The 14984-nt window shown below is 43.6% G+C and overlaps 1 protein-coding gene and 1 pseudogene across 1 annotated transcript in view; one reads left to right on the top strand and one right to left on the bottom strand.

Annotated features, from left to right (window-relative positions):
• Positions 1-14984, bottom strand: part of CLSPN (claspin) — a 30350-nt gene that overhangs the window by 2203 nt on the left and 13163 nt on the right. The window contains exons 10-22 of the mRNA XM_044390536.3: positions 12503-12753; positions 11349-11524; positions 10949-11013; positions 10156-10355; positions 9676-9830; positions 8252-8478; positions 7604-7715; positions 4302-4377; positions 3983-4086; positions 1772-1936; positions 1560-1681; positions 1192-1319; positions 756-858 (exon numbers count right to left, since the gene is read on the bottom strand). Of these exons, the coding sequence (XP_044246471.3) occupies positions 756-858; positions 1192-1319; positions 1560-1681; positions 1772-1936; positions 3983-4086; positions 4302-4377; positions 7604-7715; positions 8252-8478; positions 9676-9830; positions 10156-10355; positions 10949-11013; positions 11349-11524; positions 12503-12753 (1884 nt within the window). The remainder of the gene's footprint in view (positions 1-755; positions 859-1191; positions 1320-1559; positions 1682-1771; positions 1937-3982; positions 4087-4301; positions 4378-7603; positions 7716-8251; positions 8479-9675; positions 9831-10155; positions 10356-10948; positions 11014-11348; positions 11525-12502; positions 12754-14984) is intronic.
• LOC113268301 (transcription factor BTF3-like) lies at positions 4637-5121 on the top strand (annotated as a pseudogene).

Raw genomic sequence — 14984 nt, forward strand, 5'->3', positions numbered from 1 at the left:
AAACGATAAGACAGAGAGGCTTATTCTGGGCAAAGCTGGGTAGAACTACCTTTAAATCTAAACAAGCTAAGAAGCCTGTAACTGAACCAATAACTCGAGGGGCGCCTGGGTGGCTCAGTCAGTTAAGCGTCTGCCTTTGGCTCAGGTCATAATCCCAGGGTCCTGGGATTGAGCCCCAAGTTGGGCTCCCTGCTCAGTGGTGTACCTGCTTCTCCCCTTCCCTCTGCCGCTCCCCTTGCTTGTGCTCCCTCTCTCTCCCTCTCTGTCAAGTGAATAAATAAAAATCTTAAAAAAAATAAAGCTTAAGAACTCGAATTGTTCTATAATGGTGCCTTGAAACTATAGTAAGGAGCGGCAGGAAGACAGACAATCAACTTGAACATGGACAAACAGTTAACAGTATAAGCAAAAACAAGCGTGGTAAGAGTAAAGAATAGTTTCAAGAGCCTCATTCTGGAATTAGATATATCTGGCTTCGAAGTCAAGCTCTGACACAATCCTGGGCAACTAAATAAAGAAGCCAGAATTCCTACTCTGAGCTGCCTTAGACAATAAAGTCAAACCAGCTACATATCCTCACAAGTACAATGTCCACTGCCCAATAGTCTAAGATCCAAGAACACTGTCCTTTCCCATCTCGGAGGGCCCTCTTTAAGACAATGTTATCCGCAATAGTCCCTAAGGCTGGAGCCACTTCCAAGGCTCCAGCACGAACAATCCAGGGGGCTGGACCCGGAGGAGGACTAAGAGCTCACCGTTTTTCTGTAGTGCTTTGGCTGTAACTTTCTTGGCTAGCATCATAAACTGACTGTCTTCCCCAATGTCTTCTTCTTCAGCTGCCATTTTCCCCTGCTGTGCCTAGAAATAAAAATCAGCATTAACAGAAGTCTACCGCACCCCCGAATAGTTAGCATAGCCTGGACTGTGAAGCTAAGGCACCTGGGATATCATTTGTTTTCCTTTTTGCAACCTTTGTTGCTATAGACCAAAAAGAAAAAAAAGATATTGGAGAAACAAACATGAACCGAACTGCTCATGGTCATCTCAAAGCACAAAAGAAAATTCAAGGAGGAAAAGGGACAGCAATAAGTTGCCCAAGATTTTGAAACTACCCTGACAAGTGAGGTGAGTGGGTCCTCTCCTCCTCCTAAACTAGGGACAGAACAGAGGACTTTGTTGCAGATTTTCTACCTGGTCCCGAAGCCACTGCTCTCGTTCAATTCGCTCCTTCCTCCAACGGGCTTCGGTCTCGTCAAGCTGCTCTTCCATCTGATCCTCATCTGAGTCTCGGTGGAACAAGTCCATCTGGGAAGCATCATCTAAAGCAAAGAGTCAAGGCCATCAGCATTCTGCAGTCTCCCAGGAGAAGGTGCCCGGACAGACACGAGGAACGCATCGTTCATCAGACGGTGACACAAGCTTTCCCCAGTCACTAACGCAAGTCACGGTTATAGCCAGGTCCTCAACAGCCTGCTGTGGTTTTGATTTCCACTCGCCATCTTAAAGTGGACAAACACGGAGGCTGTACCGTTTGTTTCTGAAAGCAATGACCAAGATACCTATGTTTTTCCATCGGAATTTCCTCGTTCGGCCAGGACCGTCGCTGTGCAGATCCCCGTCAGCGAGGTACCTCTCCTGGTACAAACGTAGCTGTCGCTTATCATCATCCAACATCGTTTTCCTGCAGGAAAAACACAGCGTTCAAAACGGGACCACTCTGGCTGGTCGTAGAAACATCCCACCACGCAGGAGGGCCTGTTGGGATACTGACATGTGTATTTTCTTGATTTGATTCTGCAGCTCCTCATCGGAAGGAAGTACTTCGTCAATTTCGTCCTGTTCATATTCGTCAAGTTCTTCCCCGTCATACTCATCCTCACTTCCCACGTCACTCCCCGACACCTCTGCCTCATCCTCCAGGTATTTCTTCAACCTCCTAGAAAAGAATTTTGAAGATTAGAAATGCAACAATGAATACAAACACACACACACACTATGGATGCAGTGAGAAAAGCAGAACATAGAGCCACTTAAATTTTAATAATACATATTGAAGATACTTAAAGTCTATCATGTAATACACACTGTATGCCGATAACTGTGCTTTGCAGGCATCGTGGCATTAGCTCAGGGGGGAGGACTATTATTCCCTTCAATTTACAGCTGGATGAACTGAGACCGAGAAAGTAAATAAATTACCCAAAGCCACACAGCTAGGAGGTAGCAGAGCCTGGATCCGATAAAGTTCTTTTAAGCCAGAACTCCCAATCTCCTCTCCACATTTGGGACATACCTGCCGGCAGGTCCAGGTTATCCTGCTCTGTATTTAAGCTCACCAGTGTTGGGAGACAGAGACAGTGTGGTAATAGCCTGGGATCTCTTACAGCCACCAGATCTTTGACCCCCAAGTTAGAGTCATGACTGAGGCTCAGAGTTACTGGTAAGTAAAACCACTACTAGTTAGTTTCGTGACCTCAGTTCCTACTGAGAACAAATCTGCTGTCACTTTGGGTTCAAAGTCCTGACATCTATGGTCATGAGTGGCAGAAGTTTGATGGCTTTCTGAAGGCTAATTTTTATCAAAGACTTGCATTATTTTTTTTAGAGCTGAATTCCTCTAAATCTTAGGGTTCCTGGGGAATTCCTTTGAGGGCTACCACCTACTGAGTTCTCTAATCTTCCCATTTACCCACTTGGAGCACTTCAACGTTCAGCCATCGTTCTTTCTAAGATTTCATTTGGACAAAGGACTCTGCAGTTAAATAAGGTTTAAGAACCACTACCTTAGAAAAATCTATAGATGACCCAAAGCTGCAAGAGATAGTTAATTTGACAACTGACAAATTAAAACCCCAACCTGATCTTACTAGAATGGAATGATGGGCTAGAGACAATAATACGGAGCTAGCAGGGATCAGTATGGTATTCTAACATGTGAATTCCAAAAGTCATCCACGTACAATATAATACTGAATACCTCGTAAAATGGTCTTTATAGGGCACCTGGGTGGCTCAGTTGGTTAAGCGACTGTCGTCAGCTCAGGTCATGACCCTGGAGTCTGAGGATCAAGTCCCGCATCGGGCTCCCTGCTCAGCGGGGAGTCTGCTTCTCCCTCTGACCCTCCCCCCTTCATGCTCTCTCTCAAATAAATGAAATCTTAAAAAAAATAAAATAAAATAAAATGGTCTTTATAAAACTTTTAACATCATGGGAAAATGTTTATGGATATCCTAAGTGAGAAAAAAGGAAGACACAAAAGTGTACATACCAAAAAAAAAAAAAACAACAAACCTGCACAGATCTCAACTATATGAAAATTATTGCATAAAAATGGTTATGGAGCAGTCTACCATCCACATGTTCATTAAATATTTGGACGGTGAACACAGATGACTTTTTATTTGTAGCTTTCTGTTTTCTTTTAAATATTCTAAAATAAATGGCTTACTTTCATAAGCAGAACAACAAAACATTAAAAAAAATGAACGGGAGGTCATATGCCCAAGACTAGGATGAGGAAAACCTGAAATGACAGTAATTCATAGGAAAAAAGACCCTATTCCTAGACAAGCAATTTTCCTTGTCTACTGAGTCCTCAGGACCTACAGTGACTCAGCTCTTACGATCCTTGGTTACTTTATAAGTAGTATGCATCCAGAACAAGCGTGTGGTTGTACCACTACCTACAGCCGGAGTCGGGCCACACCTGAGGATAAAGAGAATAGCCAGGACATGAGGAGTTGGGAAGCGATGTCATGTGAGAAACAGCCGAAGGAACTAGAGATATGGTATAGAACTCACTTACAGGAGTCCCTAACCATCTCTGAACACTCAAGAGACGTCATGTGAATGGGGTTTACTTGTCTGTGTTAACCACAAACAGCAACCGAACCAGCGGACTTAGGGAAACCGGTAGCAAGCTACAATTCACCCGTCAGGAGAACTTTCTCTAGCGATGGAAGGAGTGGACGTAACACCTACATTTGCCTTCTCAGCTTCTCAGACTGCTGCAGGAGCTCTTCCTCATCGTCATCTTCACGGTCTTGCAGGGCCACATCTTCGTTAGCAGAGTTCCTGCCTTCATCCTGAAAAATCAGAGTATCACACACCAAGTTAAGCAGAACAAAACGTGTCCGCAACTAAAACAGGATTTATAAACTTCTGCCCAAACATCTCTTTCTAGGAAATGGCTTCGGAAAACACGCCAAACGTAGAATTCTCAACAACTCAGATGAGGAAGAAGGCAGACGGCGGCAACACCACCTGGCCTTCAGATAGGATTACTCTGCTTCAAACTCACCTCATCGCTATCAAACTCATCATCATTTGGGACAAGCCGGAAGTCTCCAAATTCCTCCTCCTCACCTTCTTCTTCCCTACAGTGCAGATCAAGAAACCAATAAATATGTTGTTGAAAACAAACTACAAGGATTCAGCCAACTTAGGAATTGAAACTATTTTATTGGCACCAACAATCTCTTCAAGAAACAGGAAACAAGATACCTTGCCTTTAAAAAAAAATTGTTTGTGATAAAATACACCTAACATAAGGCACCTAATCTCAGCTGGTCTGCCCGAGACCCCCTTGAGCGCCAACCCTGTTCCCCCGCGCGGTCCTATTTCCGCTCCAACAAGATGAAAGAAATGACCAGGAACCAGGAGAAACTCGCCAAACTGTATGCACACGTGCACATTGGTGGGAAAGGGACTGCTCGCTGAGAGGAGGAGGTTCATAGAACGGCTACAGCAGATGACTAAAAACTTCGGTTCTCCTTAAAGAAGTGAGTGGGAAACAACATCTCCGGTAGTGAAGAAGTGACTACGTTCACACACCAAGGAACAGCGATCCACTTGAACAACCCCAAGTGCATGCCTCGCTGGCAGCGAACACTTGCACCATTACAGGCCGCGCTGGGACAGAGCAGCTGACAGCAGTGCGCCCCAGGATCTTAAACCAACTTGGTGTAGACAGTCTGACTGGTTGAGGAAGACTGGCTGAAGCTCTGCCCACACCATCTGGGGATGGAAAAGCACCGCTTGCTACCAGAGAGGAGGAGGACGATGAAGTTCCAGATCTTGGGGAGAACTGTGATGAAGCTTCCAGGAGTGAAGCAAACTGAACTGAGTCAACTTCTAAAGAAGATAAAACTTGAAGAAGTGACTGGGAGCTGCTATTTTATATTATGACCGCTTTTTAAAATTTTGTTCATGGATCTGACAAAATCCAGATCTCTAATATGTTTCAGCCCAAGCCCCTTGGACACTGCAGCTCTTTCCAGGTTTTGCTTAGACACAATTTATTCTTTGCAGCTAATGAAGCTGAAGAAGCCTGGGAATAAAGTTTGAAACTTTGATACAAGTTAATGGTTTAAAAGTTAATAAAGTGCTTTGCCTAGGGGAAAAAAAATCACATAAGCACAATGCCCAGAGCCGAGCCCGACGCGGGGTTTGATCTCAAGGCCCTGAGATCGCAACCTGCACCAAAAGCAAGAGTCAGATGCTTAACTGACTGAGCCACCCAGGCGCCCCAAAACGTTGTACCCTTTAAACAACAATTCTCCACTCTTCCCTCCCCTCAGCTCCTGGGCAACCATCCTACCTTCCGTCTCTATGAATTTGACTGCTCTCAGTACCTCAACTAAGTGGAATCCTACAGTACTTGTATTTTGGGGACTGGCTTATGTCACCTAGCATAATGTCCTCAAGGTTCATCCACGTTGCCACGTGTGTCAGAATTTTTTTCCCTTTTGAGGCTGAATAATCCAGGGTGTGTGTGTGTGTGTGTGTGTGTGTGTGTGTGTGTGTCCACCACATGTTATTTCTCCACTTGGGATGCTTCCCACCTTTTGGTTATTATGAATAATGCTACTATGAACATGGGTGTACAAATATCTGAGACCCTGTTGCCACTTCTTTTGTGAATATACTTGAAAGTGGAATTGCTGGATCATATTCTATTTTTAATTTTTTGAGACACTACCATTCTGATTTCCACTGAAGCTTCAACATTTTATATTCCCACCAGCAGTGGAGAAGGGTTCCAATTTCTCCATATCCTCACAAACACTTGTTGTTTTGTGGGCTTTTTTTTTTTTAATAGTAGCCATCCTAATGGGTGTGAGGTAGTATCTTATTGTGGTTGTGATTTGCATTTCCCTAATTATTAGTATCGAACACTTTCATGTGCTTATTCTTACCTTTTTTTTTTTTTAAAGAGAAATGTCCTGTTTAATGGTAAAGCTTAGCACACTTCTAGCACCAGCCATGGCCTGAAGTCGAAGCAGCAGGGACAGGAAGGTGACTCCCATGGAGTCTCACACGGCAAAGACAATGAGGAAGGCGACCATCACACAGAAGAGCCCCATATTCTCAGACAGCGCAAAGCCCAGAATGGCACAGGAGAAGAGCTGCTTGAGAGATGGGCTCCTGGCACAGTCAATGATCAAGCTGCAAACACTGTTCCAGTGTCAGCCCCTGAACCAGCCACACTGATCGTGGCAGCCCCAGCACCAATAAACGTGGCTGCTGGGGCACCTGGGTGGCTCAGTGGGTTAAGTGGCTGCCTTCAGCCCAGGTCATGATCCCAGGGTCCTGGGATCGAGCCCCACATCAGGCTCCCTGCTCAGCGGGGAGCCTGCTTCTCCCTCTCCCTCTGCCCTTCCTCCCCGCTTGTTGTCTCTCTCTTTCAAGTAAATAAGTTTAAAAAAAATTTTTTTTTAATAAAAAATAAAAGAAATAAATGTGGCTGCTGCAACGATGTCCCAGGAGACAACACTGGTCTGGAACTCCGTCAGGCCCCCTGGAATGGGGAGCTGCTGTAGGATGGCTGTTTAGATGGGATCCTGGCCTACTCAAGGAGGCACACACAGGCCTAACTGCAGCCCTGGTACAACAGTGGATCAGAGCCAGAGGAATGAGCAGTGCCCAGTGGTCTGCACTGTCTGCCCCCAGCTTTCGCTCTAGGTCTCTACTCTTGCTGTTTTTGTTTTTGTTTTTTTTTAAAGATTTTATTTATTTGACAGAGAAAGACACAGCGAGAGAGGGAACACAAGCAGGGGGAGTGGGAGAGGGAGAAGCAGGCTTCCCGCTGAGCAGGGAGCCCAATGAGGGGCTCGATCCCAGGACCCTGGGATTATGACCTGAGCTGAAGGCAGACCCTTAACGACTGAGCCACCCAGGTGCCCCATGTTTGTTTTTTTATTTTTTTTAAGACATTATTTATTTATTTGAGAGAGAGAGAAAGCATGAGTGGGGGGAAGGGTGGAGGGAGAGGGAGAAGCAGACTCCCTGCTGAGCAGGGAGCCCAACCCGGGGCCAGTCACGGGGCTCAATCCCAGGACCCTGAGATCATGACCAGAGCCCAAGTCAGACGCTTAACTGACTGAGTCACCCAGGCACTCCATATTCTTGCGTTCTTTAACCCTGTTCTCCACCAACTAAAGGAAAGCATTGTAATTTCCTTACTTTGTAAACGAGACTCAAATGTACTTGCAAGACTCTCAGACAGGACATGAAGCCCCTACGATGGTTCGTTATTGCTGACCTCAGGATTTTATCAGAAGACTGGGCCTTCCTACGTTCCCTCCAATCGCTGAGACTCACCTGTCTGTGGGGAAAGAACCTGAGCAAAGAGCAAGTGCTTCTTCCATGGGGTCCCCCAAGCTGCTCTCCTTCTCCTGCTTATTTAACTCTGATGGAGCCAGAGTAGAGGCATCTGTATCACAACAAAGAAAAAGATTTGTCACCAAGAAATAACAGCCTTGTCCTCTCTCCCCAGCTCAATACAGTTCTAAGGTAAGCTTGCCAAAAAGAGCTCACCATCCATCCATTCAACAAACTCTTATTTGGTGCTTCCTATGTGCCAGGCACCAGGGACACAGTAGTGAACAAAACACAAATCCCAGCTCCCACAGAGCTGACATCCTAGCATCGGCGAGAGGGAAACACACAGGTGGAAATAAGCAGACATTTATATGAAATTTACTACACACCAACACGCTTCTAAGCTTTGCACGCATATTCACCATAAATGAGAAATTGCATGACAAAAGCCGAAGCTTAAGCTGACATTTTACCACCTTAAGAAAGTAAGGGCTCTAAATGTCATGAAGCTAAGAATTCAACCTACACACAAGAATCCATCACAGCCCTGTTTCCTGTGAACTTTTCACCCAAGGGCAACAGGCTTCAAGGACACTGACTTAAGATATTTGGCTGTGATGAGCCTGATACTCTCTGTTGGATATTTACCCTGAGAAGTGAATTTTCCGGAACAAAGATTCAGAAGTTCCTCCAGGTTCTCTTTCTTGTCGTTCTTCCTGGGCAGGGTTTTTTCAGCTTGAGAGGTGAACTTTCCGGTACACAGATCCAACAGCTCATCCATGTTGGCATCCATGGCATTCTCATCCATACTGGCCAAGGGCAATCCAGGCTTCAAAGCTGGGTATTGATTCCTGTGGTTTCTAACATTTAAGAACCTACAAGCACAATAAAAAATATAAGAAACTGTCTAGGGGAAAAATAAAGTAGAGGCTAAAAAATTTTAAAGAGGATTTTTTTTTTAAGAAGATGGGGGGAGGGGCAGAGGGAGAAGTTGAGAGAGAATCTTAGGTAGGCTCCATACCCAGAGCAGAGCCCAAGGCAGGGCTCGATCTCACAACCCTGAGATCATGACCTGAGCCAAAATCAAGAGTCGGACGTTTAACTGACTGAGCCACCCAGGCACCCTGTGGGTAAAAAAAATTTGATGTTTGTAAAATCAAACTTAAAAGCTGAATTCCAGGGGCGCCTGGGTGGCACAGCGGTTGAGCACCTGCCTTCAGCTCAGGGTGTGATCCCGGCGTTATGGGATCGAGCCCCACATCAGGCTCCTCCGCTATGAGCCTGCTTCTTCCTCTCCCACTCCCCCTGCTTGTGTTCCCTCTCTCGCTGGCTATCTCTGTCAAATAAATAAATAAAAACTTAAAAAAAAAAAAAAAAAAAGCTGAATTCCAGGGGTGCCTGGGCAGCTCAGTCGGTTAGGCATCTGCCTTTGCCTCAGGTCATGATCTTGGAGTCCTGGGATCGAACCCCGAGTCAGGCTCCCTGCTTGGCGGGGAGTCCGCTTCTCCCTCTCCCTCTGCCCCTCCCCCCGCTCATGCTCTCTCTCAAATAAATAAATAAAATCTTAAAAAAAAAAAAAAAAAAAAAAGCTGAATCCCAAACCAGAAGACCAAGGATTCAAACTGTAGCCTATGATAATCTAAAGAGGGAGGGAATTTAATAAAAGAATAAATGCTATTTGAAAGGTAAAGGAGTAAAGGATAATTTTTGGTTTCAGACAGTGCCAGAGTAGAACTCGGTGTTATATCCATGTAATGTGCCACGGATCTGTCCATCCTCAATCCCACACAACAAGCCTAACACAGCAGGACAGATAATTCAATGCCCTTACAAGAGCTGTGCATTTCAACTAAAGCAGAGATCGAAGGATCGGAATGCCAGCAAGGAATATTTACGTTTTATTTTCTGGAGAGCTTTTGTTCAAACTTGCAGAATGTAATACTAATGGTCTGTACACCTTCTCTTTCTCAGAAGAGAAAGCACAGATGGAGCGACAGAAGCTCACTTTATTTTTAAACAAAATTAAGCAGTACCCAGCACCATCCCACCCACAGAAACATAAAACTACCTACCCATCTGCATCCAACAGTTGGCTCTGAGTGTCATCTTCTAAACAGAACTGGAAGTCTCCGGCTCCTAGGAAAAGTGTCTTAGGCTCTGGGGAGGCGTTATACAGATCCTGGGAATCCTCTATGGGAAGTGAAGGCTCAGACAGCTTTCCTGAACTCTGGCACCAAAACAAAACCAAACAAAAACAAAACATTTTATAATTGTCATTCACTGTCATGACAACAACAGAAGTTGCTATTTACAGGATTTTATCTACTCTCAGGCAATTGTAGTTGAGGAGGACAATGCATAGCCAAGAGAAGAAGAAAGAAAAATGTCTTCAAGAAAGTAAGGACACTGGATGAGGCTTGTTTTTAATACACAAGGGGGTGGTTTCTTTAAACTGAACATACATGATGTGGTGGGAGCTGGTTGGCTTGGACACAATTTAGCAGTGTGGGAAGTAAAAGGAGGGGGAGATCAGAAAACCATTACCATCTTACCTTAGAAGCTGAGCTAACCAAACTGGCTCGAAATAGCCCAGGGGAAGGAGACCTGAATCCTCCTGCCGTAGGGAAAAAGCTGGTCCCACGGCCTGTCTGTCTGTTGCAAGGCTGATAGGATGGAATCGTGGAGCCAATCAGCTCAAAGCTGCTATTGTGGCTGCTCTCCTTTGTTAGCAATGAGCATGAATCATCTTCATCTAAAGAAAGACAAATAACTTTTAAGTGCATGATTCCAGAAATCAGGTGGATCTGTTTAGGAAAAAGAATTGAGAATGAAACTGTCAGGTAACATTCACAGGCAAACCTCTCAGGTTATATGTTCTCAAACATGAAGTTGAAGGTAAATTATAGTACTAAGATGGCATTATACGATCAGGATTTATCACTGAGCTAAGTGACATCTGAAAGTTCCCTTCTCTCACCCTGCCTAATGCCTATGATCACTCTCATTATCCAATCACGTATATATCTTACTTTCATCTACATGTGACAGAAATATTTCACAGTTCACTTAATCAACACACACTACTGAGGACCTATTATATGTCCATGGTCAACTGTAAGGAACTGAATGTAAGTTTTCAAAAACAGAACCAAGAAAAAACTTCTAATTCGTAAATTCCTTTCAGAAAGATTTTCTAACTCATAAATTCCTTTCATTGCCACAGGGAAGACTGAGAAAACTCTACTAGAGTTAAAAAAAAATGGAATCTTATGGAATTGTAGTCCTTAAGTACCAAAGTTAGAGGAGCTAAGAAAAGTCAAGTTCTGTATAAGAGTCACTACTTACCCAGTTTGCTAGACCTTTTGCCTGAGATTTCATCTGTTTCTGATTTTTCTTCACTAGGAAAGTAACTACAAAATAAGAAGGTAAATTATTTATTTGTTTCTGCTTTTTTTCAAAGATTTGTTTGAGAGAGAGAGTGAGAGAGCAAGGGAGTGCACAGAGCACACAGGAGTGAGGGGAGGGGCAGAAGGAGAGGAAGAGGGAAAGAATCCCAAGCAGACTCCCCGCTGAGCCCAGAGCCAGGGGCAGGGCTCCAACCCATGACCCATGAGATCACGACCTGAGCAAAAATCAAGAGTCAGACGCTTAATTGACTGAGCCACCCAGGCACCCCATGTTTCTGCTTCTTATGAGAGGGGCAAACCCACGGGAATCTTATCTTTCCCTAGAGAGAATTACTTACCCCATCTTGGAAGAGTTGTCCTTAAATAGAAGTAAGGTAGAATCGGATGACAGAGGCTTGGGGACAGAGAGAAGGCCAACTGACTTGCCAATGTCACTACTGCCATCACTGTTGTCTTTATCCATTTCTTTCTCTTTGGTTTCTATTTCTTCACTACTGAGAAGGAATTCTGCAATCTTCACCAATCACGCCACCCAAAAACAAAGAGTCAAAAAATTTAAAAGCAAATATGCTGTTAGCCTGAAATATGGCTGCTTGGTTACAGGTCACATCTTAGATCTGGAAAGGTAAACTTGCAGGAAGCTCGGTCTAACCATCAGCAGTGACATAACATCCCTGACGCTTCTAGAGCTCTTTTATATTTATTTTACCTTTTACCCTCCCCAACTTGCTACAAGATTGTGAAAGAAGACTGAATTATCATTTTATTGAGGCAATGAGAGGTTAAATAATGAGCCCGAGATTGAAGGACAACTAGTAGCCTCAGACCAAAAACAGGCTGTGACATGCTGCCCAGTTCAGCCATCGCTTTCTTCTTTCTTTACCCAGGGATAACTCTGAACCAATTCTTGCAGTGACTGCAGAGTTCCAACAAGGGAGTTTTCCTTTTTCTTTTTTATTATTTATTATTATTATTGTTATTATTTATTATTTATTTTATATCTTTCTTTTTCTAAATACCCAAAACCCTATCATCATCTACCTTACCCAGGCAGAAAACAATACTGTGGAACGAGGGCAGGAGGCCCTTTTACAAATACCCTCCCCAGCAAAGAAAGAAACAAACTCAGAAGGTCTCAGCCTGCCTGAGAACTTATTCCAGATCTCCACCTGACCAAGGTTAAGACTGCTGCTCATTCTGAAGAGAGAAAACTACATGAACAACAGAGATAAAAGCATCTATGAATACAAAGTCATTTACGTTTTAGCCTTATATTTCAATAAGCAGACTAACAGGTAGAAGCCAAGGCTAGAGGCAGTGAACGGCAGGTAGCCAAAGGTGCTGACAGAACTGAATGTACTAGGACTTCGGTATCTCTGCCCCTAAAATCTCTTATACAATTGAACATGCTTACTCTACTCTTATTCAAATCTGATTTTCTATTTCCCTGATCCATCCTGACCAAGTAACAAAATTAAATAATTGTCAGAACCTCCTGATTGCCTTCTTCCTCCTCTTCTTGCTCTAAATCTTGCCCTTCCTCCTCTTCTTCCGCTAAATCTCCCTCTTCCTCCTCTTCTCCATCTTCCTCCGACTCATCTGTCATTTCTTCCTCCTCTTCCTCTTCTTCAAATCCATCTTCATTATCTAACTTAAATAACGCCTGGCGCTTTTGGCGCTCCTCAAGCCTACGGAGTTTCATCGCTTCCCGTAGTTTGGCTTTCAGCACCTGGAGCTTCTCACCTGAACAGAAAATGAAGAAATGCCTTAGCCGTAATGACCGACTACCCATTGTAATCATGGAAGCGTGCATTTTAGGCAACTCCGGAAGTGCTCTAGTCATATCATACCCCCAAAGGAAAATCAGACACCTTGGTACTCTAGGCTTTTGTTATTTTAACAAATAAGAATTATTAAGAACTAAAGTGTAAAAGAGAACTTCCACAGTGATGTTCTACACCCTGGGATAATATACTACACAGAGATTATAAAGTTATTAAAGAGGGCAAAAAAAGGGTGGAAGGGTAGGACTTTGGAAATCTCTGGCTCAGAAGCCATGAAGGACAACCTTGATAATATTAAAGAAGAAAATAAACAACCCAAGAGTAAAATGGGCAAAGGGTATGTTCAAAGAAAAAAATGAACATATGTGGTTAATAAACAAAAATAATGCTTAACCTCATTTCTCTCTCTTTTTTAATATTTTATTTATTTATTTGACAGAGCAATAGAGACAGCGAGAGAGGGAACACAAGCAGGGGGAGTGGGAGAGGGAGAAGCAGGCTCCCCGCTGAGCAGGGAGCCCGATGCGGGGCTTGATCCCAGGACCCTGGGACTATGACCTGAGCCAAAGGCAGACGCTTAATGACTGAGCCACCCAGGCGCCCCTTAAGATTTTATTTTTAAGTAATCTCTATACCCGACATGGGGCTTGAACTCACAAACCCAAGATCAAGGGTCCCATGCTCCACCGCCTGAGTCAGACAGGCACCCCTCACCTCATTTCTAATTAAAGAGATATAAATCAAAATAAGAGATACCATTTTTGACATTTGGCAAAAATCAGAAGGCTTGATAATATCCCTTGTTAACAAGAGGAAACAGGAACTCCTCCACACTGTGATTTAGCATGTAATTGGTGCAACTATTTGGAAGGACAATGGGCTGATATATATCCAAATTTGACTCAATGATTCCGCTGTAAGGAATTCTGCATCCAGATACACCAACATATACCTGACATTGGGGTGCAACATCGTGTGAAATGCCAAAAATTGGAATAAACAAGATATCCATTAAAAGAAGTACGGTTAAACAAACCATGGTATAGTCACGCAATGGAATACTATGCAGCTATTTAAAAAACCCTCAAAAACAATATAATGTGCATCTGAGCTCTGAAGTTAAGAGGTCTGGAGATTAGGCTGCTGGTTCTACTACTCACGGGCTGTGTAAACTTGAGCAGGTTGTTTAAATACTTTGTGTATCATTTTCCTCATATGTAAAATAAGGATACTGATGTTATTTACGGTAAAGCACCTAGAGCAGTGCCTGGCAGACAGTAAGTATCAAATGCCTCTCTTTCTTTCTTGGGCGGGTACACACACACACACACACACACACACACACACACACACACTGGTGTGTGAATATGAATTTTCTCTCTAACACACACAAGAAATTGTCAAGAGCTGCCTTTAGGAAGCTAATTTTCCATTTCATACATTTTCCTCAGTGTCTTAATTTTTTTCAATGTGATATATTAATTGTACTTTTTAAAGTGGAAGTGGGGACAGCAGACTTGTTAAAACAAAAAAGCAGAGTAGGGGCGCCTGGGTGGCTCAGTCGTTAAGCGTCTGCCTTCAGCTCAGTTTGTGATCCCAGAGTCCTGGGATCGAGCCCCGCATTGGGCTCCCTGCTCAGCGGGAAGCCTGCTTCTCCCTCTCCCACTCCCCCTGCTTGTGTTCCCTCTCTCGCTGTCTCTGAAATAAATAAATAAAATCTTAAAAAAAAAAAAAGCAGAGTAGAAATCAGAATGCATAGTATGATCACATTATTGTTTGTTTCTAAACACATACACATACATACATGCAAAGAGAGATTAAAAGGATACACAAGAGGGACACCTGGGCGGCTCAGACGGTTAAGCGATGCACTCTTGATTTTGACTCAGGTCATAATGTCAGGGTCGTGAGATCAAGCCCCCCGTGGGGCTCTGTGCTCACCAGGATGTCTGCTTGAGATTCTCTCTCTCCCTCTCTTTCTCTCTGCCCCTCCCCCCACTCAGGCCCGTGCTTTCTCTAAAATAAACAAATAAATAAAATCTTTAAAAAAAAAGAAGGATACACAATATAGTTTTATGCGTCTTTGAAAGAGGATCGTAGAACCTTTTTCTTTATTCTTTGTGTTTTCTACAATGGATATTTATAGTTTTTTATTTTTTAATTAATGTATTTGTTTTTAAAGCTTTTTAT

This window comes from Ursus arctos, unplaced genomic scaffold, assembly GCF_023065955.2.
Source record: "Ursus arctos isolate Adak ecotype North America unplaced genomic scaffold, UrsArc2.0 scaffold_32, whole genome shotgun sequence".
NCBI classification, from domain to species: Eukaryota; Metazoa; Chordata; class Mammalia; order Carnivora; family Ursidae; genus Ursus; species Ursus arctos.